The 24,494-nt window shown below is 36.5% G+C and overlaps 1 protein-coding gene across 4 annotated transcripts in view; it reads right to left on the bottom strand.

The window, feature by feature from the left end:
- Positions 1-18,539, bottom strand: part of SLC15A2 (solute carrier family 15 member 2) — a 67,183-nt gene extending 48,644 nt beyond the window's left edge. For all 4 annotated transcript variants that reach the window (XM_027060973.2, XM_015078221.3, XM_027060972.2 and 1 more), the window contains exons 1-13: positions 18,382-18,539; positions 16,272-16,359; positions 15,537-15,678; positions 11,999-12,091; positions 10,574-10,673; positions 8,658-8,748; positions 8,312-8,389; positions 3,477-3,559; positions 2,936-3,022; positions 2,676-2,765; positions 2,539-2,583; positions 1,471-1,503; positions 694-782 (exon numbers count right to left, since the gene is read on the bottom strand). In XM_027060973.2, coding sequence (XP_026916774.1) covers positions 694-782; positions 1,471-1,503; positions 2,539-2,583; positions 2,676-2,765; positions 2,936-3,022; positions 3,477-3,559; positions 8,312-8,389; positions 8,658-8,748; positions 10,574-10,673; positions 11,999-12,091; positions 15,537-15,678; positions 16,272-16,359; positions 18,382-18,519 — 1,157 coding nt within the window. In that variant the 5' untranslated portion in view covers positions 18,520-18,539. The remainder of the gene's footprint in view (positions 1-693; positions 783-1,470; positions 1,504-2,538; positions 2,584-2,675; positions 2,766-2,935; positions 3,023-3,476; positions 3,560-8,311; positions 8,390-8,657; positions 8,749-10,573; positions 10,674-11,998; positions 12,092-15,536; positions 15,679-16,271; positions 16,360-18,381) is intronic.
- Between the last annotated feature and the right edge of the window lie 5,955 nt (positions 18,540-24,494).

The raw sequence follows: 24,494 nt of genomic DNA, 5'->3' as shown, positions 1-24,494 counted from the left end.
AGTAAATGAAAAAAGACCATTTGAATACATTTGAATATGATAATGTGGTCATCAAAAAGAAATTGCTATTAAATCAGGAATTAGAGGAGGCTTGAAAACCCTCTGATCAAATTTACAAAGAATAACACTTCTTTTCTTTTTAAGTTTTTATTTATATTCCAGTTAGTTAACACACAGTGTAATATTAGTTTCATGTCTACAATGTTCAACATTTCCATACAACACCTGGTGCTCCTATTTAGAGTGGGGGGAAAGCAGTAATTAGGGACAACTCTATTCCCACTCTTACTAGGTACCCACTTTGTTTCATATAGACAATAGAAGATTTAAAGGGATTAGTTGTCATGATAGGCTTTAGACTTTGAAGAGGCAACATTCAAGAATAAAGCAACAAGTTGATTGAGGATTCTATTCTCACGTACTTTTGACTTTCCATGAAGGTTAGATCTACCTGTTCAACATCACACAGTTCAGTCGGCAATAATGGCTTGGACTGTCTATAATAAGAATTAGTTAGCTCTAATTCCCATCCTCCAGTATCAATAGGCATTTAGTTTAACTTAGATACATAGAAGCAGAAAAATTATAAACCAAAACAAATCGTGACTAAGTAGAAAAGTACTGACATTGAACTTTATCAAGCTGAGCAAATATTAAGTTAGTTTAAATAACAAAGGCATAGTGAGCACTTACGAGAAGTTAATTCCACATTTGGAAACCAGCCGATAAATGACAAGGTCAAACAATGGAATGAAGATAAGAACCAGAAGGGGATTTAGTACCTGTAACATCATGGTAAAAAGGATTAATTACACATATTCTTCTACCTCAAGTGTAAGTACGTACTCTCATTTGCTTGTGTGTACTCTAACGTTCAAACATACTTTCATTGTACTAAGTATGGAATGATTCCACCTCTTTCAGTCCTTTATACCCAGGACTCTATTTGCCCTGCATAGCACCTCAGCTTCTCAATATCCCACAGAACAAATTTCACTCTGAACCTGTTTTTCTGTCCAACCAGTTGGGAATTTTTCCCTCCCAATTTCACTTATCTTTTCCTGTTCCACAGCCCAAGGGAAAATGTGAAGGAGAGAAGGAGAGAAGGAAGAATTGGGGATTATTAAACAAGGGCTTAAAAAAGAACTGGGAGTCACCCAATTGTGTTTTACTCACACAACAAAGCCTTACACTTTCTTGGACAATATTTCCAAAATACTGTCTTGACATGGAAAAAAAAAACCCCGGGCTGATACTTCTCTTGTGAGATCAAAATTCACTCTACTTGGAAGTGGGCAGGATGTGAAAGAGAAGTGTGGGGCAAAAGGAGAATATTTTCACCCCTATCCTTAATCCTCCTCAGCATACAAGGAAACAAACATCCAGTTATATTTGGTAATCCTGATATTACAGGTAGAAGTATAGATAAGGAAAGCCATAAATCCCCATGAGTATAGAGAAAACTCCTACCTGCATCTGGTCAGGCTGAAGCACAAAAACACCCTGAAAAATTATAATAAATTACACTTTGATGGTGGCTAAAGACAAGAATAGCTTGGATCAAAAATATTGCTAATTAGTAGGAGAGATACATAAGATAAAATTCACCAGGTCTTTAGTTCAGGGCCATGGTTGCACTTCTAAGGGTATTTGGGGAAACAGACTGGGAATGGCTTCAGGCAATGCTTGCTGAATGCAGGTAGGCCTAAAGGAGAATTTTCTTTTTCCGTGTACTATGGTTTTCTTGAGAGAGAGTAGAGTCAGTGTGTTTTTGTTAATTTCAGTAACTGCAGTTGTAGGTGATAATGTGCAGAACACAATGTTATGGTTAGGATAATGACTTCCACTAACACACAGTGTTTCCAAAGTTGTTCTCCAGGGGTCAACGAGAGAACAACCATAGTAAATTCTGGACAACCAGAGAAAGGGAAAAGGTAAAATTATAGTTTGCAGGCTCCAAATAGACTGGTTAATAAAATCTTGGTATCATTCCACCCTGCCCTCTTCACAACTGAGATGGTAGAAAAACAATATAATAATCTAAGTAGAACAACTGAGAGCCTAGATGAGACTCTGAGTTTGCTAAAGAATGGAGATTGGAAAAACAAAATGTTTACAACTTTCCCATTCCTTGTCCATGTACAAAGTACCACATTTCTAGGTCCTCTACACGAACCTGGGATGGGCTAAATGTGAAGTGGCACCAATCAAATCCGATGCTACTATGCCCCAGGAAGGCTTAGATGGGAGAAAACATTCTCTTTCCCAAGTCTCTATCATTTCATTTACTCTCTTCTCAGTACTTCCTTGTATACATTTAAACCTTTCCATCTTTATATTCTTGATTTCTAAAGAGAAGATTCTGTGTTTTTATTTCTAGACTAGCTTTTTAAATTTTGCCTACTCAGTACCTTCATGTTAAAGGCACCTCTCTTATGATCTTAAGTCAGTTTTCAGGCAAAAACACAAAGAAATTAATTTTTCCCTAATATGGATTGTAAAGAAAATAATAGATTTCTCTGGAAAATCTTTTCTCACCAGATTCCCATTCATCCTTGTGGCTTGCAAGGTCCATCGTGAGCCCTAGGGGTGACAGATGCTATTATGAGAAATTCCTTTCCTGTGAGAGGAAAGGGGCTGGAATAAGGAGTTGTTTTCAAAAGAACCATTCTTACCTGCTGATCCAAAAGAGCCCAGAACATGGGAAGTGGGATATATAGGAATAGTACCCTGGTCAGTGCCTTCACATCCATAATGAGCTGCTTCTGCAAGAAAGGGAAAGAAGGAACAGGATGAATTTCTAGACTTGGTTTTTTGTTTAGAGTAGAAATGTCCCAGAACAGTAAGAGAAGAAGTCAAATGCAGTAAGAGGGAATCAGTTTGGACGTTAAAAATCTCCATGGAGGCATAAGATATTTCTGTACTTCCAACTTACTGGGTATTTCTCAGCTGCCCAGTCCAGCCAGTGCTGTCGCTTAGGAATGTCCCCAGAGCGGTTGTTGAAACGGTTGGAAATAGCAAACTAGGGCAGAGCATAAATATCAGAGCATAGATACCAGAGCATAGATATCAGAAGTGTGACAAAAAGAAAGCATCCCATGCCTTTTCTAATTCATTATCCCTTCCCTCAGATACACATACTTTAATTGACTTACTCCAACCCTTTGATTTCATCACATTGAATACAGAATATTTCAGATATAATTTTAAACTATTCCTGCATCCTATTGGCAACATATATTACACATACACATTTCAGAAGATTTTTGTCAATTTACAAAAATGGTTACATTATTTTTTTTACTTAATGGTTAAGTAGAGACACAGAGGAAGACTGATTAATCTCAGTTTGCCAAAAGGTACAGAAGTAGAACAGAGTCATTGGGAAAAATGTATACTCATGTTTGAAGGCCTATATGCTCAGCATAGCGTCTCTCTCCCATTGATTGAAAAAGGCAGGTAAACAATTCACTCACCCAGATACACTTGACAACTTGACTCACTATGTTTCCTTCAGGAGGTGGTTTTCTGTATATTTTGCTTCCCATTGCAAACACAACTGCAGTTGATACACGAACAAGGTTCTCAGCTTCTCATTCAGCACATTCAGTATGTCAGTACTAAGGACAGGCTGCTGAAGTGTTAGGAGTGACTGGCAAAGCTTATAAAGGGAGGAGACTGAGTTAAACTTCTTGACTTTGGAATTACACAAATTATGGGATCCCAGAGAAGAATAAAATGGTCAATTGTTAAGTAATCTGTTGAGACTTTCTTGTGCCACAGAAACCAAAGTCATTTCTGAATTCTTTTTCCTCCATCTCTACATCTGATATGTTACCAACTTTAATTGAGACTCTCTTCAACATATTTCCTATCTGCCCCTCTTTTGTATTACTACTGCTAGGACTCTTGTTTAGTACCTTAGAACCTCTACCCTGGATTATTAAAATGGCTACCAACTAGTTTTTCAATCCCTGGTCTCTTCCTTCTCTTATCTGATGCCAAATTAAAACCTTCTTTCTAGGACCTACCTAAAAAGCCCAAACTCCTGGCATGAAAGCTCTTCCCAAATTCATTATTATCCTAATGGCTATTATTATCACTATCCATCTATCGAAGGTTTACTATTATATGTAAAGTGTTAAGCATTTTATATACATTAACAGATTTAACCTGAAAAACATGTACTACTCTCTCCATTTTATTGCAGAAATTGAAGATAAAAGAAATTAAGCAATTTGTACAGATTACATAGTTATAAAATGCCAGAAACTGTATTTTTGACCTGAGATTTGTCTGACTCAAAAATAATATATGCTATTAACGACCATAAAGCATCTCATTCACTCATTCTTACACTAGACACTTTGCTAGATAAAAAAAGACGTGGCCCCTGTGGAGCTCACCTCAATCTACTATTTCCTACTTTATGTTTCATTATTTCCCTTTAGGTACTCTACACTCTAACCACTATTCATCATTCTTACAAAAATAATTCTGTGCTATTACTGTACTTGAGCTCATTCTCTTTTTCTTACCCCATATTCTTTAACCACATCTTCACAGCTAATTGTAAGTGAATTTTATTTTCTTATTTTTTTCTACATTCCAACTAACCAGCAATTAGATGATATTATTTTTATAATTATGAAATACTAAATATTATTTTTTTCAAGCTTATTAACTAAATTCAGCAGGAAGACTCTATCTTGGTACTGTCCCAGATGTATTTCCCTCCTTAATGGATTTCCCAGCTCCAGCAAGATGTCCCTCTAGAAGTTCTTCTACCAAAGGTGTCTTTGTCAGTGACCAGCAGCACTTTATAGTATCTTTATGCACCAGAATGACTGAGTCCCCTTACTTTTCCTTACCTTAACTTTCTAAATTCTCTTACTCTCAGTCAGATTGCCTTTATCACTTTTTCTTCATTCATCCTCTGTTTCCCCAAAGCTTGTCCAAATAGCACGCTTTACTTACCACAGGCTTCTTATTGTTGACAGAAAAAATGGCTAAGAGAAAGGATGCTAATCCTGGGAGACAAGTGGGCAGCAAAAGAGGTATCTAGACAAGAGGAAGATTTTGGAGGGGAAATAGACCACTCCTAAAACTAAGAATGATCCTAGAAAGAGGCTAGAAATATCAATAGTAGAGTGGACAGTGGACTGATAAAAGGAAGGCCAGGTAATTATCTGGGTAAGATCACACTTAAATTTCAAAGCCACTTAACTGAAGAAGAGGAGTAGGAACCTTAAGTTTCTCTACTAATTCTTTCTTGCAGTAGATGATGTTGCCTCCTACTTCATAAAGAAAACACAAGCCTTCAAATAGGAATTGTCTCAACTTCCTGACACAAAATCTATTAATTCCTATATCTACAGCTATCCTCTTCTCCCTCCAGTTAGTTGAAGGTGATGTTCCTCCTCTGTACAAAGGTAATTCTGCCATGTGTGCTTTCATACTGATTACACTGTCTTTTTCTCACATCTTCAACTTCTTTCTCTACTGGAGTCTTCCTAATGATATTCAAGCATGCCCAACATACTCTCTTGACTCCATGTCCCATTCAGCTATACATACCATTTTCCCTTTCTTACCTCTTATTCACTTCTCATTCTACTCTAATCTGTCTTGAATCCACCAATCTATCATAACTGATATCACCAAATTAGTGACCTTCTTGTTGCTATATTCAATGGGGATTTTTCTCCCTTATCTCACTTTCCCACTTAGTAACATTTGTTACTCTGAACAATTCCCTTCTTGAAATCCTCTTAGAATCCAAGATAGAACCCCTACCATTTTAGCCATTCCTTCTTAGTCTCATTTGTGAGCTTTTTCTTTTTGCCTATCTTGTAATACTGGCATTCCTCGGGGCTCTAACATAGCCCTCTTTTACTTTAGTTTTACTATCTCTTAGTTATTTAATCTATTTTTATAGCTTAATTGCTCTTCATACACTACTAGCTCCAGATCTTTATCTACAGCCCAAACATTTCTTCTGAGCTTTAAACCTGTATTTCCAGATAGCTCTTTGATAACCCCAATTATATTTTCAAAGACATCTAAAATGTAATGTATGCCAAACTAAATTCATTAGTGTAATGATCCCACTATCTACCTAATTGCTCAAGTCAGAACCCTAATATTCATTGATTTATCTTCTCCATCACTTCACATTTCTAATCATATCAAGTTTTGTCAATTTTACCAGGGCTGAGACTAGTCTGAGCTGAGTGAGACACTCACCTTGAGCACAAAATTTTAAATAATGCCAAGAATTCAGTAGTCAAGATAAATAATATCCTTACTTCACCCTTAACCCATTCTTTCTCCACATTATGGTCAGAGACACCACTGAGAAATAAAAATCTAACAATCATTCCTCTGTTCAGAATCTTTTTGTAGCTCCCTAATGTTTTGATAAAGTTCTAATTCCTTAAGACTTAAAAGGCCGTTCGTTATCTGGTTTTTGTCACCTTTTTCTCTTTATCTTTCTCATTTATACCTGGGGCAATCCGGAATTCCTCTAAGGCCTTCAGATATGTCACAATTATCTCTCATTTCCTTGTCTTACAGATATCATGTCTTCTTTGATTAACTCCTGCTAATCTTTTAGGCCTCATCTTAGATACCATTTGTTTAGGCAAACATTTTCTGAGCTTCAGAGTTTTAGTCAGACATCCCTCCTTCATGTTCCTACAACTTTCTCTGTACCTCCCCCACTGTGACACTGATCATACTGTATTATAAATTCCTGTTTACTATGTATGTTTCCCTTTCCTGCTGGACTATATAAGTTTTTTGAAAGCATAAACTCTGTGGCTCTCTAATTCATCAATGTAACCCCAATTGCTACACAGGATTTGACACATAAAAGGTTCATTAAATAAATGTTTGTTGAATCAATGAATGAAAAGAATAGATGAATAAATTTATAGTGAAAAGCCAGAGAATTATTTATTTGTACCCAGAAAACTGAAGCAGCTAATAATGACAACTAACACTTGTTTAACATTTCATAGTTTATAAAACATTTAACTTATAGTATCTCCTTTTATCTTTATAATTATTCTGATGTGTTAATATTATTATTGTGCCATGATCCAGAGAAGAAGACATAGCACTAAGTGGAAAACCAGGATGATATTTGGGAAAATGTTTGGTTTCAAAGGGAGAAGGAAGCAGGGAATGTATTATCACAGCTCTCCTGGAATAACACAGAAGTTTCCTTGAAATTGGAATTAGAATCTGAGTATTACTATAAACCACCCCCTGGTAGAAAATAATCAGGACTGAACATTGACTCTTTGGGTTCTTTCTTCCTCTATTGAGTTCTTTATGTGTTGCGCTGGATATCTTCCAGGGGGGTGTCACCCAAAGGCTCAGAGTGAGAACAGGTTTCCAGGTCAGTGATTAGGAACAATCACGTCCAAGTTTCCCCTTAGACTGCATAAACTAAGCGACACACACATCCTCTTTCCTCTTCCATTATTGAGTTGTCAGTGGTAAGGAGAATGCCACTTGATCTAACTTGCATCAGTTTCCACCTACTCATCCAACTCCCCTCATTCCTTTTGATCAAGAGAAAACTCCTTGGGAGCATTGAAGAGCAGGACAGAAATAGCAAAACCTAGAAGCTACTTTAAAAGAATTAAAAATATCTTCCAATAACCAGATAAATAACTATCAGATGAAATAAGCTAGATTGAGAGAAAGGATTAATTATCTTCCTCGCTTCCTTACATATTGTAGTATAGAACGGTGGATCTCAGCCTTGACTACTCTTTAGAATCACCTAGATATTAAAAAAACTATAGATACCTAGCCTCCATCCTGCAGAGATATTGACTTAATTGCTCCAATATAAGGCACAGGGATTAGTCTTTTTAAAATCTCCCCAGAAAACTTATTAGTTATATAACCTTGGGCATGTTTCTCCCTTTCCTTCCTTCTTTCCTTTGTGTCTTCTTTCTTTCTTTCTTTCTTTCTTTCTTTCTTTCTTTCTTTCCTTTCTTTCTTTCTTTCTTTCTTCTTTTTTCTTTCTTTCTTCTTTCTTTCTTTCTTTCTTTCTTTCTTTCTTTCTTTCTTTCCCTTCCTTCCTTCCTTCCTTCCTTCCTTCCTTCCTTCCTTCCTTTCTTCCTTGGTTTCTGACTTCATTCTGTTAATTTATCTCCAATGTCTAGAGAAAATCCCTACAATAACACTTACCTAATAGGGTTAGTGTGAGGCCTGAATAAAATAATGCTTAGATGATGCTTTTCATGTAGCAGGCATCAGTGATTATTAATTTCCTCTGTCCCAGTGTACTTACCAAGAGCTATCACCATTAGTAATCCTGGAACTCCAAAAGCCAATGCATAGCAGTCTTCCCCAAAACACTGCACATCTCCTAGGCCAGAAGAAAGTAACCTTGAATCTTGAATCTTTGGTGTTCTATTCTGCAAGCTCAAGTTTGTGAGGTCATAGACATAGCCATCCTCTTTCTTCCCATCACCTCATCCATAATCTTTCTTTTGGGCCAGACAAATCAAGATTAAAAGAAATTCTCAGATTTTTAAGCCCTTGTAAAAGTAGAGGATGAAGAGCAGGAAGCCTTGAAAAGATTTTTGACTGGTCAGAGAAAACCTTACACAGGGCCCCTTAGAAAAGATCCTAACCTCTAAGCATGGGTGTGATAAATGTAGAAATCAAGCTCCCTGCATTGATGGAGAGGTAGAAGACTGAGAAATACCTAGTCCGTTCCTCTGCCTGAAAAACAAAACAAAACAAAACAAACCAAAAATAAGTGTGATGTGCCTCCTAGCTCATCTACCCTACGTTCAGACTAAGCTGGAGGTACATGCACAGAAACAGATTCAGATATTGCCTCCATGATATCTGAAAAACATATTAGATATTTTAACACATAACCCATACAAACATTTACCCATCTTTCAAACCTAGTACAAGCATCTTTAACACTCTTATACCCCTCCTGGGAAAAAATGATCATCCTATAATACTGTGCCACTTGTGTCCTATATATGTCCTAATATTAATTTCTTTCCATTAAATGTCTGTTTCATTCAGTAGGCTGAGAGTTCCTTTAGCACAGAAATCATATCTTGCTCATTTTTGTGTTCCCTACTACCCAGCATAGTCCCTGACACATATTACAAACTCAACACATTTTTATAGACTGAATTAATTAAGTGAATGATTGAGTTAAATAGATTTTATGGAATGTGTGGTATAGGAATAGTACTAGAACATAGGACAGTGGGTTAAATTGTTGATCAAGCAGGGTAGTTCACCTAATACTTATGGGAATTCTGCCAGAGAGTATAAAAGGAAGTCCGTGGGCTTAGAAGTGGTTGGTGGAAACTTGGAAGTAGGTTTGTCTTATTATTGAAATATCTTTGCAGAGCAGTTACTGAATGAAACAACTTTAAAATATAGGGTTTTTGTTTGTTTGTTTGTTTTTGTTGTTGTTGTTGTTTTTATTCATTATGCTTCATTCTGGTACCACAGATCTTTTCCTGACACAGTAGCACAATCTGTCCTTCCCTATTTTCTGTTTACAGTGTTTGCTTCCTCTTCTGGCCCCCTTTTAAATCTATTCCACTCACCTATTTGTACAGTTCATTGTGCCTAGAATCCCAAAGGTTGCCAAAGGTCGGTATTTCTCCAAAGTCAGCAAGCAATTATGATCTATGGTACCCCGGACAGATAGGGAATATAAAATAATAACTCAAGTGGTCCGAAGGGGAGGAGATACACAAGAAGCAGGACACAGAGAAAGAACAGAGAGACAAAAACCAGAAACATGAGAAATTGCTATAGATGAGGGAATAATACATGAAGACAGACAAAAAAGAAAAGTGAGAACAAAAGAGAGAAAGCCAAAAATGTTGCCTATTTAAAAATAGACTACTTTCCCTGCCTAATTATCAAGCTTCCTCGTTTAGACCCATTTGCAGCTTATTCATACCTGTTCCCCGCCCTCCCCCCCCATTAATAGTGGAAAGTAGGAAAAGAGGAAATGATCATTCAGACAAGTTCATCTATAGAATCTCATCCTATTTTATTCTGAACGATCATTTCCCCCTTTCATAGGATTTCGGCCAGATGTGCTTAAATCATCTCTACACTGCTTATTATCTCCCATTCTCGAAGTACCTACCAAGGTTCTTCTCAAATACTTCAAGTGAGAGTAAACTCACTGCTTCAAACTCTTTTGGAATTTTTCCTTCCATCAAGCAAAAAACTTCTTATAGCTTTCACCCACTAGTTCTGGTTTAATTACTATCAATATTTATAGACAGTTATAATATTCTCTTTAATTCTTACCTTATGTAGGTTGAATATCTCCAATTCTTTCAACCTTTCTTCATAAGATGTGTCTTAGTCCATTCACTACCCTGGTTACTTTCCTTCGAACATGTTTCAGTGTTTCTATTAATGACCAGTACCCAGCACCTAATAGAACTCCTGACCTGTGGATTACTTCAGTCTTGCCAAATAGCTACCCGCTAGGTACCTTTTTAATGTCTGCTCTACGTTCTTGAAAACACAGAAATAACAGGTCTCTTACATGTTTTTCTTCAAACTGGTCTCCACCAAAAGCTGCCACGCAGGGCTTGATACCTCCTGTCCCCAAAGCTATTAGACTCAGGCCAACCAATGATAAGACTCTGAAATGGAGAGGTAAGGATATAACCATATTGATATGAAGCACAACTGCAGAAATTGGATGTACAAGAGCAAAGATTCCTTTCACATTTCTTCACATTTCTGCAGGTACTTTCCATCTGCCTTCATTCCTCGGAGAGACCCAGAGACACTTAAAATATTTATGACCTTTGAGCCTCTGCCAGAAAGTATGCATTGCAGGGGGGCATTTTGTCCCTGAGAGTTCCATTTACCCTTTGTGTGCAATAGATAGAAGCAGATACTGAAGGAATTTCACAGTTAAAGCACTGTTTTCAATCTTGTCTTAATTTAAGGAATATACCAACAGAAGGGCCTTATAAACACCTATTCCATATACACTTCCTAAACACAAAATAAAATGTTAAAATTCTTTATGATTAATAGGCGAAGTGTCACTTTTTGTTGGGACACTGAGAGGGAGGTATCTAATATTTATTAAATTTTAAAATTCTTAATTCATTAGATAAATACATGTGTAGGCAGATTATAAACATGAATACATGTGATCTACTTCTTGAACAACTGTAACCCTCCTCTTTACTGACTGAATCAACTGACATCAGTATGTATCAAATGCCTCTGGCCTAATAAACATCAATGGCTTAAATAAAGAGGGATAGAGCAATTGGAATATATGGAACTTAAATGAAAATAATCCAAGCTTTGGATAGGATTTCTGCAATGCACACTATAAAGAAATATTATGCACATTTTTAGTCCTAGCAAAGTACAGATGTATGGGTGGGTGAATAGGTGGGGAAATATGAGGGGTATCAAGTTTTAATAATTGTCTCTAAGAGGGGTGCCTGGGTGGCTCAGTCAGTTAAGCGTCCAACTTCAGCTCAGGTCATGATCTCACAGTTCGTGAATTTGAGCCCGCGACAGGCTCTGTGCTGACAGCTCAGAGCCTGGAGCCATATTCAGATTCTGTGTCTCTCTCTCTCTGCCCCTCCCCTGTTCATGCTCTGTCTCTCTCTGTCTCAAAAATAAACAAAAACATTAAAAAAATTAAAGAAATAATTGTCTTTAAGAATATGATGAATTTTTATGAAAAGGAAACTAGCTAGGCATTCTACAAGTCTCCAAATGTTTAATAAAAACAAATGAGGACAGCTAAAGTAGGCAAGAGTTCAACTGATCACAAAATAATTTTTTTTTCTCAACCACTTTGGTAATAAAACAATAGGTTGGAAAATAAAGGGACATCTCTGGTAAGAAAATAGAAAATAACCTGTAATGAATGTGTGAGACATTGACCTGTCTAATGAAAGAAAAGTTGTTCAGTTTATTCCATGATTTTACTCACGTGTGTACCATTTGTCCCCCCAGTATTGGTAAGGCACCCAAGGACTTGACCACATGGCCAAGCACATACACCAAGGAGAGATAGATGATTGTCCTGTTGAGAGAGTTAAATCAGTCAGTCTACAAACAGAATCGAGAGAGTTGAGTAATACAGACTCAGAATTCATACTGTTCTCAGTGCCAGAATAAATGGAATGGAAGGAGGAAGGGGAGGAGGAGGAAAGAATTACCTGAGAAATGTACATAGATATAGGAGTGGTAAATGAAGTAAACAGACCAGAAAAAAGAGAGAGCAACTCTTTACCCGGTAGTGTTAGAGGTAATGGACATTCCCTTCAAGCTTTTTTCTCATATATGACCTGTCCTTTTCCCCACTCCCTCTACACTGGTTGGATCCACTGGTTGGATTTGCAGCAAATGATGTTTTAAACTATGAGAACCAGGACAATAGGTTACTTTGACCAGAGGTGTTGTTATCAAGGAATGTCTTTGGCACTAGAAATAATAGGAATCAAGAAAAAAACTGCAGGTAAATAGGAAAAAAGAATGAGTAACATAAAGAACTTTCTCTAAACCCAACCAATGGGATGGATAGAAAGGCTCTCAGGTTCAGCCTGATTACTCGAACACTTGGGTTAATTGTAATCCCTACCACAGTTACCTCATGTTCAAGTTATCAAGGGTAAGAAAGGAGTCAGGGACTATGAAGAGACTGCCCAGTGATAAAGGTCATGCAGTTGGTAGGGACTTCTTGTGTTGTTTTTCCAAGAAATCTGAACGGCAAATAGGAAGTGGAACAGCGAAGAATTCCAGGAAGAACATATGTAGAGATTTACACACTAAAATATAGCACACTACTACCTTTATGATATATTCCTTATGTGCATTACCATGCCAGCATTCTCTTTAAATATAAGTAGAATGTTAGTACTAGAAAGAACCTTGGAGATTATATAGTTTACACCTGTGATTTTAAAGTGTTATATGCTAATGTGGAATATAAAGAATGAAATGAAAGTATCAGACAGAGGCTGGATATGCCATCAATCTCAGGTTGTGGATTTCTTATTCTAAATGCCTACTCTCTTTCGGTTGGCTCTCCAGGGAAGGGACCTTAGAGGGTTTATAATGGCAAGTAGGGTATAAGAAGTTGGGTGACTAATCCAGGGCATTAATTGCGTATGGCAATTAATATCAAAGGAAGGGGACAGGCTTTCCCAAAAGGCATGTAGCATCTTCTAGAGAAGAGTTTTCTTTGTTGGAATAAAAAGAATAAATAGAAGGGGAATGAAAAAGGACTGAAAAAAAGACCAGTTATCATGAACCCAAAAGAGATGATCTCTGCTAGATCATCAGAGAGAAAAAAACAAAAGAAGTGTAAGCTGGAATAATAGAGTCTGAGTAGGGAGATCAGAGCAATATCAGATTGTTGGACTAAATGGATAAAGGAAGTATAAGTGGTTTAGAAAGAAAATAAGCAACATTTTAGGTGAAAGGCTCAGGAAATTAGTCTAGGATATGAAGAATATAAGAGGAAGCTAATGGTAGGAAACTTTAACAGAAACAGAAAGAAGTCAAGATAGACTTGGACATTCTGCATTTGAAAGGGGGTCATTGAAATCCTAACCACAGGAAACAAAAGTTTTCTGGATAGACTTGACCAATCTTTCATTTGCAAATGAGGAAGGTGAAATCCTGAGAGGTCAAAGAACCTTCCTAGAGTGACATTCTAATTAATTAGTATTAGGGTTAGGTATAGAACTTCTACTTTCTAACTTACAGCCCAGTGTTCCTTCAGTTTTAATATAGACAAGTTAATGTGGAAAAGGAAAGGAAAGAGGGAGAGGTTTTAAGTTTTATTTCACAACCAGAGCCATTTTTAATGAGAGTTTAGGAACTGAGAAGGAGTATGTGCAGTGATGGCAGAGAAAGAAACCTAGCATGAAGAGGGACAGCTCTGATGAGACAAAAAATATAGGAGAGGGAAAAAACATGCTATATACCTATTCAGAGAAAGAGAAAGGAGATGGTAGTAAACACATTCATTAAGAGAGTGGCTGTAAGTCCAAACCAATAGGCATGGGGACACAGAGCATAAAAACCACACTAGAGACTATGACTAAAAATGTTTGGCTCTCTTAAAAGCAACTTGACATTAAAAAAAAAAAAAAGCATTCTAGCTTGTGGTTAGCCCTCTCAGTAGATATTTATAGAAATCATGAAAAGCCATATCCATGCTTCAATCTTAAAGGAAGTCATTTTAAAAATAAATAAACGTACTAGGGCATTTATGGGAGTCTTTTATTCTATAACTGAATAAAGGTCATGACTTATACTTTTTATTCTGCATATAGTACCAATCTCCTATCTGGATGGACTTGGTAACCAATATTACATAAGTAGCAAACATAATCCACCATCTTTCTCTCAAGTCAAGAAACTATTCACTACTGTGTTATGGTTGTAGTTATATATTAAATGCTAAGTAAACACTTTAGAACAATGAATATATATAAGCCAAGTGAGATATAAACCAATGTTTACTAGAGAGGATTCCTTGGAATACTAGGTCCACAAAATATCCTGAAAAAATATTCCATGGTGAAATAAGTTTGGGAATTACTACATACCATAACACAGCATAACATAATCACTACATAACATAACATAACAATTTCTTGGAAATTGTACAGTGTGTATTAGCATGTTAAAGGCTATAAGAAGTCATGCAGTAAAGAAATCTTTTTAACTTTGTTCAGCCTAGCATTTTCCAAACTTATTTGACCATGAGAGCTTTATCTTCCTATATTACACTCATTGTATCCTATCAACCAATTTCAACAAAATGCTCTTCGAGAAATACTAATTAAGACAAATCCATAGATGACAAAGCCATAGAAAATAAGTTGGGAATGGATAGCCAAGATCCATTCATTTCTAGCCTATGAGGATAATGTTGTAGGGGAAACTATAACATCCCATAAATGTCTCTTGGTGCTATTTTCAGAGACTTAAAAGGCGCAGAACTGAATAGACCATCAGTGTAATTCATGAAAATATTATATTCTTAAGAAACAAACCACAGAAAGAGTTTAGAGAAAAGAAACAGTAAAACAGCTAAAAAGGGGGACTCATAAGAATATACTAAAGGAGTTGGGATGATTCGCTCTGGAGAAGAGATGGAGAGTATATGAAGTAACTACACTGAGGTCTCTAAAATTATAAATTTTCTGGTGGGTAGCAATCTTTATCATCCCTGAGATTATAACAAGAATTGGTTTTAAACTATAGAATGGGAGATTAAAATTAGATTTAAGGAAAATAAAAATAAAACAATTCCTGATTGAAAAGGATGCAAAAAAAATGGAAGAAAACTGATAATGAAGAGAGATAGTCTTTCTGTGTTGTCAATCTTAAAGAGATATATATTTGTCATAGATGACACAAGTATATTTTTGCTTGAAGCAAGCAGCAAGAAGTGGAAAAATCTCTGCACAATTAATCTGCAATGTGGGGATGTGACCGCCCATCTTCCTTACTTGAATTTTCCCAGCCATGAGTCAGCAATGGCTGCTCCCAGGATGGGAGTGAAATAACAGAGGCTGCTGAAGGCATGGTATATAGATGTGGAGGTGTCTTCATTCCAGTGCAGGAAATACAGGAAATACAGGGTCAGCACAGCTGAGGTGAAAAGGGGTAAAGAAAACAAGACAGATACATTAAAATGATTTATGGAGAAGTATATTTCAGCTCTGGTCTTTGAAGGTGATCTTGACCTTCAACACTACTATCAGTGAAGTGACTGAGGAGTGACCGTCAGGCAGTAGAAGCAGGGACCATAGACATTGTGGGAGTGAATGAGGCTATGCTTAGTGTACAAATGTGGTATTTCTCCCTTAAGTCCATGTACATACATAGCATTTAAGCCAATCCCAAAGATGCTTCCAATGTCACAGCCTTCTCCTTCTCAACAATAGACCTGAGAAACAGGTCTGTTCATAGACCTGAGAAACATGTATGAAAATAGAAGGAAGTTTTCACACATATTCTTACAGACTGTTTTCTGGTATCTGTAAGGCCTTTCTGTTCTTGGCTTGTCACTAGGTGAAATCCCATGCAGTATTCATTGGCAATGTTTGCCAGAGGAAAAGATCAATATGGATAAAGGTAGAAAGTGTGGATAAGGGAAATAAGTACATAAAGAAGACCACGTGTTTCCCAACATGGGGTGAGGGTGAGTGGAGAAGAGAAAGAATTTGGGACACAAAAATTACCTTTCATGCCATAATAGGAAAAACGCTCACAGAATTCATTCACCACAATGAAGGCAATGCTCAGTGGATAGTTGGAGCCACAAATTTTCTATGAAATAAAAAGGCAGTGGTTCAAGCATCAGCTTTTCCCCTCTATTTAATCACTAGATTGCTCTATGACAGACAAATTCATTTACTTGAAATCACCATGATAGGTAACGTGAAGCAAAGGCCCCTCCTCTTCATGAAACAGCTATTATCACACTAAAAAGTACTTGCATTGCTGACTTAGGAGTAATAGAAGCTATTTTGAATATTACTTTTTTCCTCATTCATTTAACATGGAACTGCTCGGACATTCCTTGACCCTACATACCAGGACCTCCCATCTACCTACAAGCAACTGAAAAGCCTGGGGCTCTGAGTAGGAGAATAATCATACTTATTTCTAAGAGCAGAACAAAGAATTAGCCTATAGAGCATTTGACATCCAAGCAGTTACATTTAAATGGGTACTTTTCTTAAAGTTTATTTATTTATTTTGAGAGAGACAGAACGAGTCAGGGAGGAGCAGAGAGGAGAGAGAGAGAATCCTAAGCAGACTCCGTGCTGCCAGTGGTATTTCTCCCAACATGGGGCTTGAACTCATGAAACTGAGATCATGACCTGAGCTGAAACCAAGAATTGAATGCTTAACCAACTGAGCCATCCAGGCGCCCCCGAAGCAGTTACTTTTAGAGGTCAATAACCTCCTTAGTTCTACTGTTTGAACTAACCTCTCTTGTTCCCACCTTCCCTGTTCATGATACCGGGAGGATCCTGGCAATATGATGGCTTACCATTCAGAGCTTGGTGGAACCAGGCTCAGAGTCCAGCTAGATTCCTAAAAGTAAGCTGATTGATCACCTTGAACTTAGAGAGTTCTTAAATCTTATAACATTAAATGTCCACTCTTCCTATGAAAGTCATTCTATAACATTTTCTTGTTAATCCTATTGGACATTAAAAGGACTATATGCTGTATCAGTCAGTATATAAGGAATGTCATGTTTAATTTCAAATCCGTACCCATTATGATTGCCCAACTTACATGAGGTGGGGAGGGAGATACTTTGGACAGTCAAATCTCATCATGAAATTTATGTTGCCTCTTATTTCATAAGAAATAACACGCATCTTTGTAAGCAGCCTTAAATTTTCTGGGACCAGAAGAGATATAACTAAATAAATAGATGAAGTAACAAATTAATGTTTTCATTTTTTTACCTATATAGATGGATATAAACAACCCTCCTAGATATTAATATATATTAATATATTAACTTGCTAAAAAGCTTCTTACTTTCCCATCTCACAGCTTGAGAATTATACAACCTAGAGTTTAGTTAATACACTTTACTAGCTATGTAATACCGTCACTGGCTGTGTTAACATATTAACTCTGGACATACTACTATACCTGTTTTTATGTTTACTTTCATTATTCCAAAGAAATAGGAATACTACCACCTCTTGGCACATAGTGAGAACTCAGTAAATATTGGCTATTATTACTATATCCTCTCCACTTACAGGATTTTGATATGAAGGTTGAATGAGATAACGAATTTGGAAGTGTTTCACAAGTATATAATGCAAACATTATTACTTCTTTGTTTCTCTGTCCTCTTTCCCACTGTAAACTGGCACACATAATAACAGACACTGCATCTATTCTAAAACTTTCCTTGGTGTCCAGCATAAGACTCTGAATCCAGGGGGAACGAAGGGCTGAGTTTTTATACTGGTAAAGAAAGAACAATTACACACAGTTCTCCAGGCAAGAATGCTTGCCAAGTTTCCCTGGATATTCAAATTGCTTCTTTTTTCACCCCAGAGAAACTCAGAATATACAATGAGATACAGCAAAGTCTTGTATCCCAGCTGAAGAAATCTCACTACCTCTTCCTACTGCTTCTTCTCCTAAGTAAAGAAAACTTCTGGTTAGATTTGGTTTTCAGGTTAATTCTAATTCCAAGTGAGAATAGTTTTTGATACCCTAATACAGCTCAGCCTGACACTCCAGAGGCCAAGAAGAACCAAAAGAGCAAGTCTGTTCCTGTCAGAAGCAGAATTAAATCTGGGGACTCACCGGAGGTGGCTTCTTTGGGAGGCTGAGGGGTTGAGGTGGTACCTCTTCAGTGGAGACAGGTGAAAACAGAGTTTCCTTGGACTCATTTTTCTGGAAGGGATTCATAGCTGGCTCCTTAGTCTCTCTCTCCTCAAGCATTTGGCTTCGGTAGGAAGTTGGGACAGCTGCCAGCCTACTGTGAAAACGGGCACTGGGAGTGGACTAGGTTTAACCCTGTGGGTGTCAGCTTCAGCAGCTGCCTGACCAAAAGCAAAGCATACAGCTATGGGAAAAGAAAGGGTTGGGTCTCAGAGGCTAGTTCAAAATAATGATTAAATAAAAGAGCTTGAGGAAGTAAGAAGAACACATCACAAGATGGGGTAAGACAATGCTGGAGAATTGCAAAAGAGTGCAAAATAGCTAAGAATACCATGCCTCAAGTATAGATTGATTTCAGGATCACAATAGCTGCCATTTATTGAACATCTATTATGGCCAACAATAATATATATGTATTACATATGTATTATCTATCTATCTATCTATCTATCTATCTATCTATCTATCTATCTATATTTTAATTCTTAGTACAATCCCCATTTTATAGGAACTAATGTCCCAAGAGGTTGAGTAATTTGTCCAAAGTCGTGTGGTCAGTAAATGGCAGGTCTGGAATTTTAACTGCCATGAGAGATGGGAGATTCATATCAGTAATGCCTATGGACATTATTCAGGAATGGAGGGTATATGGAAATGGAAATGTAGGAATATAGGGGAATTGAAATGCACTGAAGAGAGAAAGTAATCACGAAACTGAATTTGGAAATATAGAAAAGATGTTGATTTTGGTTTTCAGCATAATAAAGTTCAACTAGAACTATCCTATAAACAGTTAAAGAGGTGGAGCTAACGAAAATCAGAGAAAAGGGTTGGTGATATACATTTGGAAATCACTCTTCTTCGCTAAATTCAGTCCTTGTGTTTTCATCACTTCAGGATGAATCCATCATTTTATGAATAAAGGAAATTCAATCTGAGCAAAAATTATGAACTGGTCACTTTCTAGATATGATTGCAATCACGATTTTCATCAATACTTAGTGATGATGACAGATGTATTTTATACAGTAAGTCAATGGGGAACAAAAATGTATGATGCCCTTCCAGTTGTTAGTGAAAAGAAAAAAAAATGAGAGAGCTATAAGAAAAATGAGGATAAAACTAACAAGGAAGTCAGAAAACAGGAGAATTAATTATTTTATTTGAGAATATAAGAGAGAACCTAGAACTCTATGTCTTGTGGAATTCTTACATTACCTCTATGACTAATTTGTTGACAAATAAACCCAGAATAAACTCTACCCTTCCCTCTCTAAACTCTACCTCAGACTTTGACCGTATCTTCTCAGCTTCTATTATACTCCGCATCACCCTTCTTTCCCACCAACCTTTACCCAGAGTTCAGCTTCATTTTGGACTGTGGCATTAATGATTAAGCTGTAGTTGTTCTTTCAAAAAGTATTGCTTTTCCTGACCTAGGTTGGTTATAACTCTGGATGCAAAACAGTCATAAGTTACTAGTCAAGTTAACCTTAAGATGCCTTGAAGATCTGATTATATCAATGGCTCCCCCTGCTCCAGCCATATACCTCTAAGAATAGCATTTGATCTGGCAGAGCACCTAGAGATGTAATGCACCTGTAGATGCAATGCTCTGATTTATTTGTGCTCTTAGGTACTCCAAATACCAAACTTCAGAGTACTGGCATTGGTTTTCTGATACTTCTTTCTTTTTAATGTTTATTTATTTATTTTCAGAGAGAGCCAGCAGGGGAGGGGCAGAGTGAGAGGGAAAGAAAGAAAGAATCCCAAGCGGGCTCTGCGCTGTCAGCACAGAGCCCAATGTAGGGCTCAAACTCATGAACTGTGAGATCTTGACCTGAACTGAAATCAAGAGTTGGACACTTAACCGACTGAGCCACCCAAGCACCCCTGATTCTCCTTCTCCTCCTCCTCCTCCTTCTTCTCCTTCTTCTTTTCTTCTTCTTCTTCTTCTTCTTCTTCTTCTTCTTCTTCTTCTTCTTCTTCCCCCTCTTCTTCCCCCTCTTCCCCCTCTCCCTCTTCTTCCTCTTCTTCCCCTTCTCCTCCTCCTCCTCCTCCTCCTTCTTCTTCTTTAGATGAAATTCTTCTTTTGATTATGGCAATACAATGCTAAGATTCATAAAATCAAATAATATCACAGATGGAAGGAATCTTAATCTTGTCCTATGTAAACTAAACTTCCCTGATGGTGAGAGTGATGTTGGGTAATTCATTCATATGTATATTTTTTCATTCATATATATAATGTTTCTATATATATCAGAACAATTCATATGTATATATGTATGCATGTGTATACACACACACACACAGATTTGCAGGCCTTTTTCTTGAAAATTCTTTTTCAATAGATTTGAGTAGGGATTGAAGAACATCTGTTTTTAATAAGCACCTCTAATAATTCTTATGACAGGAATTTAGGGAACACTAGTTTGAAATCCCTCTCCCAGCCTAGCTTACAGAATATTATGAAAGAACTCAGAAGGGACAGAACAAGGACTAGAACTCTAGCTTCCTGTGGCCTATTCTAGAGCCCTTTCTATCATATATCAAGATGTCTCATTTTTGCTAAGTTGAAATCAGACAGAAGAATAAAAAGAAAAAATAAAAGAGAAAGCAATTCCTGAATAGAAATCAGCACACACTCTTCAGACACAAAAGAGATAATGGCAGCGGAAGAATCTGAAATATCAGTGATAAGAGTGAAAAATATTTTGGGTCTCAGTGATTATGACAGCAGTGATATTTTACACTCATATTTAGAAAGGAGACAGAAGCTGTAAAATAATAAATACTAATATAGTCAGAGAGAGGAGACAAATGAAATTACAAGAGAATGTGTTAAACAAGGTGTATGAATATAGAGTCAGTACACAGAAATAAATCGTACTTAAATATCAGCAAAAACAAATGGAAAAGGGAATTTAAAAAGTGATATTAGCTATATTTGCATAAAAATACCTAGGAATAAATCTAATGAAAATGTCCAAGACCTCAATGTTAAACACTATAGAACGCTATTGAAAGAAATTAAAGAAGATCTAAATATGTATTTAGATGTATTTAGATTTATGTATGAAGACACATACAATGCTCATGACTTAGAAAGTTCATGTTATAAAGATGTCAATATTCCAAATCAACCTATTGTTTCAATACAAAATCCCAATAGGTTTTGTGAGTGTAGAACATGACAATTCATTTAAAAAATTTATAGAGGGATGCAAAAAGCCAAGAAGAGCAAAGGCAGTCTTGACGAATAGCAGTGGAGGACTTGCGCTACCCAATATAAGACCTGTTATAAAACTATAATAATTATAACACTGTGGAATCAACACCAAGCTAGGTAAGGCAACAATGGAACAAAACAGAGTTCAGAAGACCTACACATGTGCTGAGATATCATTAATGACAAAGATGACACTGTGGTGCAGTGGAGGAAATGGTTTTCAATAAATAAACACAATCTGGATATCCATATGGAAAAAATTAATTATAACCCTTATCTTACACCATAGGTAAAAAACAATTCTATATAGATTGTGGATCTGCTTTTTAAAAATAAAGCTTTTAGAGGAAAACATAGGAGAACATCTCTGTGTTCTCTGTGGGATGTTCTCTGTGGCATATGCCAAGATTTCTTAAATAAGACATAAAAATACATTACCATAAAAGAAAAAAAATTGATATGTTGGACAGTATTAAAATTAAGAAGTTTTGTTCACCAAAATACGCATTAAGAGTGAAAATTCAACTCATAGAGTGCAAGAAAATATTCATATTACATATATCTGTCAAAGGATTTGTGTCCAGGCTATATAAATAACTCCAAAAATCACTAACAAAAAGATGCATATCCAGGTTGTTTTGAGTTTCCTATTTTTAGTAATACTGTCATAATAACCTTTTGTGTAAGTCAAATGTATCTAAAGGATAAATATCTAGAAGTGAGATTGCTAAAAATGTATGTTTTTATAATTTATAGAACTGCCTATCCATTTCCTTTGCTCATTTTCTTAACGAGTTGTTTTACCCCTTCTTGTAAGTTTATAAAATCTATATTTATTGATATTAATGGTCTGCCATTAATATTATAATAATATTATTATGCATTGCAAATATTTTTTCTATTGATCTTGTTTTTTGGACTTTTAAAATTAAATATAACCTAAAATGCACAAATCTTAAGTGTAAAACTCCATTTTTTTACATTACACAAATGTAAATTTTTTTACACTACACAACCATCACCCACTTAATATAAGATATGTATATGTATTTCTAGCACCTCAGTGCTAGAATAATACTTGCTGCTTCCCTTCTGTCTCCCAGCCAACCCTCCTTCCCCAAAGTAATCACTATTCTGACTTATCACCATAGATTTATTTTGTCAGTTTTGAATTTCACATAGATGGAGTAATACTATTTGTATTCTTTGTGTTTGACTGTGAGACTCGTCTATTTCGTTGTCTGTGACAAGTTTTTTTTTTCCTATTGTTCAGTAGAATTCACTGTACAAATATGCCACAGTTCATTTCCTTCTTCTTGTGTTGATGGACATTTGAGTTGCTCCCAGTTTTTAGGTTGTTTATTGTCAAGTTTGTTTAAACTAGGAACTGTTTCCAAGAATCATATTCTTTAGATGGGTCTAGGCCAGAAAGACCTGAGTGAGATTTGGAAAGTGGAAGTGAAGCAGTATGTTTTACTCAGAAAAGTCCAAGACTGGGCAGAGTTCATAAGTCAAACATTTTGAATCACTAAGGCTTTGTCCTTTGCTGATGGATCTGTATGTATGGGGGAGTGTGTCCAAAGTTCAGGCTGTTTTCAAGTCTTTCCAGATTTTGCTTTTCATCAGGCCCTTTTCAGTGTCTTCTGCACATGTACATAGCCCTAGGGTTAGTCAGGAGTGTGTGAATAGCTTGGTGCATGCACATAGCCTATTCTCAAATGTCATTGTCCTAATTAGGATTACAACCTCAGGCTAGTAGGGCTAAGCTCTTGGCTCTTCTCCACTGGCCAGCATCTGCGAGGTCACTTCCTCATAAAATGTTGCAGGGCATGAATGTCCCCTACTCCCACAAACTGAGTGAGTCCCCTTCATGAGGGCAGGGTGGGTAGGAGAGCTATCAACCTTCTTAGAAGATTGTTATGATTTTTTTTTCCATTCTTTTTTTTTTTTTTTGTCTTTCTCTGATTTATTTCACTTAATACACTCAAGGCCCATCCGTGTTGCTACAAATGGCAAGATTTCATTCTTTATTTGTGGCTCAGTAGTAGTCCATTATGTATGTGTACATCTTCTTTAACCATTCATCCATCAATGAACACTTAGGTTGTTTTCATATCTTGGCTATTATAAATAATGATTCAATGAATTGTTTTTTCCATACTTGAGTTCTTAATTTTGACCCATCTCTTAACAAATTGGAAAGTATAGGAATTATATGTGAATGATATAATTCGCAAATTCTGGCATGTCTAAGAACGCTTTCTTACCAAATTATGGATGACATTTAATGCATAAACTATTTATAGGTCACACTCATATCCTTGTGCAGGTGCAGCTTTCCCAACTTTAGTGTTTTAGCATAGTATTATGGAATGGTTCAAACCCATTGATTTTTGTTCCTTTGTAGCCAACTTACTTTTCCTACTTGTATGCTTGTATCATCATCATTTTCATCAAACCATTCAGAACAGGTAAAGTAACATGACATGTCCTTATGTCAACTAACCTTATTGTAGTATTAATTTCATAATATATATGTGTATCAAATCATCACATTGTACACCTTAAACTTATCAATGTTATATGTCAATTATATCTCAATGAAGATGGGGAAAAGATATTTACTTGGCATCATGTCAGGATCATCAGATGATTCTGACAGAGAAACTCATATCTGAGAATCTGTCTCATCCATAGCTCCCTGCATTTCAATGTCTGAAAACACATCCAATGAGGAGGTACGGAGGCATGGGAGATATTATTTCATTCCTCTTTAAACTACGGTAAAACCTTGGATTGTGAG

Source organism: Acinonyx jubatus, chromosome C2 (genome assembly GCF_027475565.1).
Source record: "Acinonyx jubatus isolate Ajub_Pintada_27869175 chromosome C2, VMU_Ajub_asm_v1.0, whole genome shotgun sequence".
Taxonomy (NCBI): Eukaryota; Metazoa; Chordata; class Mammalia; order Carnivora; family Felidae; genus Acinonyx; species Acinonyx jubatus.
The sequence above is the reverse complement of the archived record's forward strand: the minus strand, read 5'-3'. Positions and strand labels throughout refer to the sequence as shown.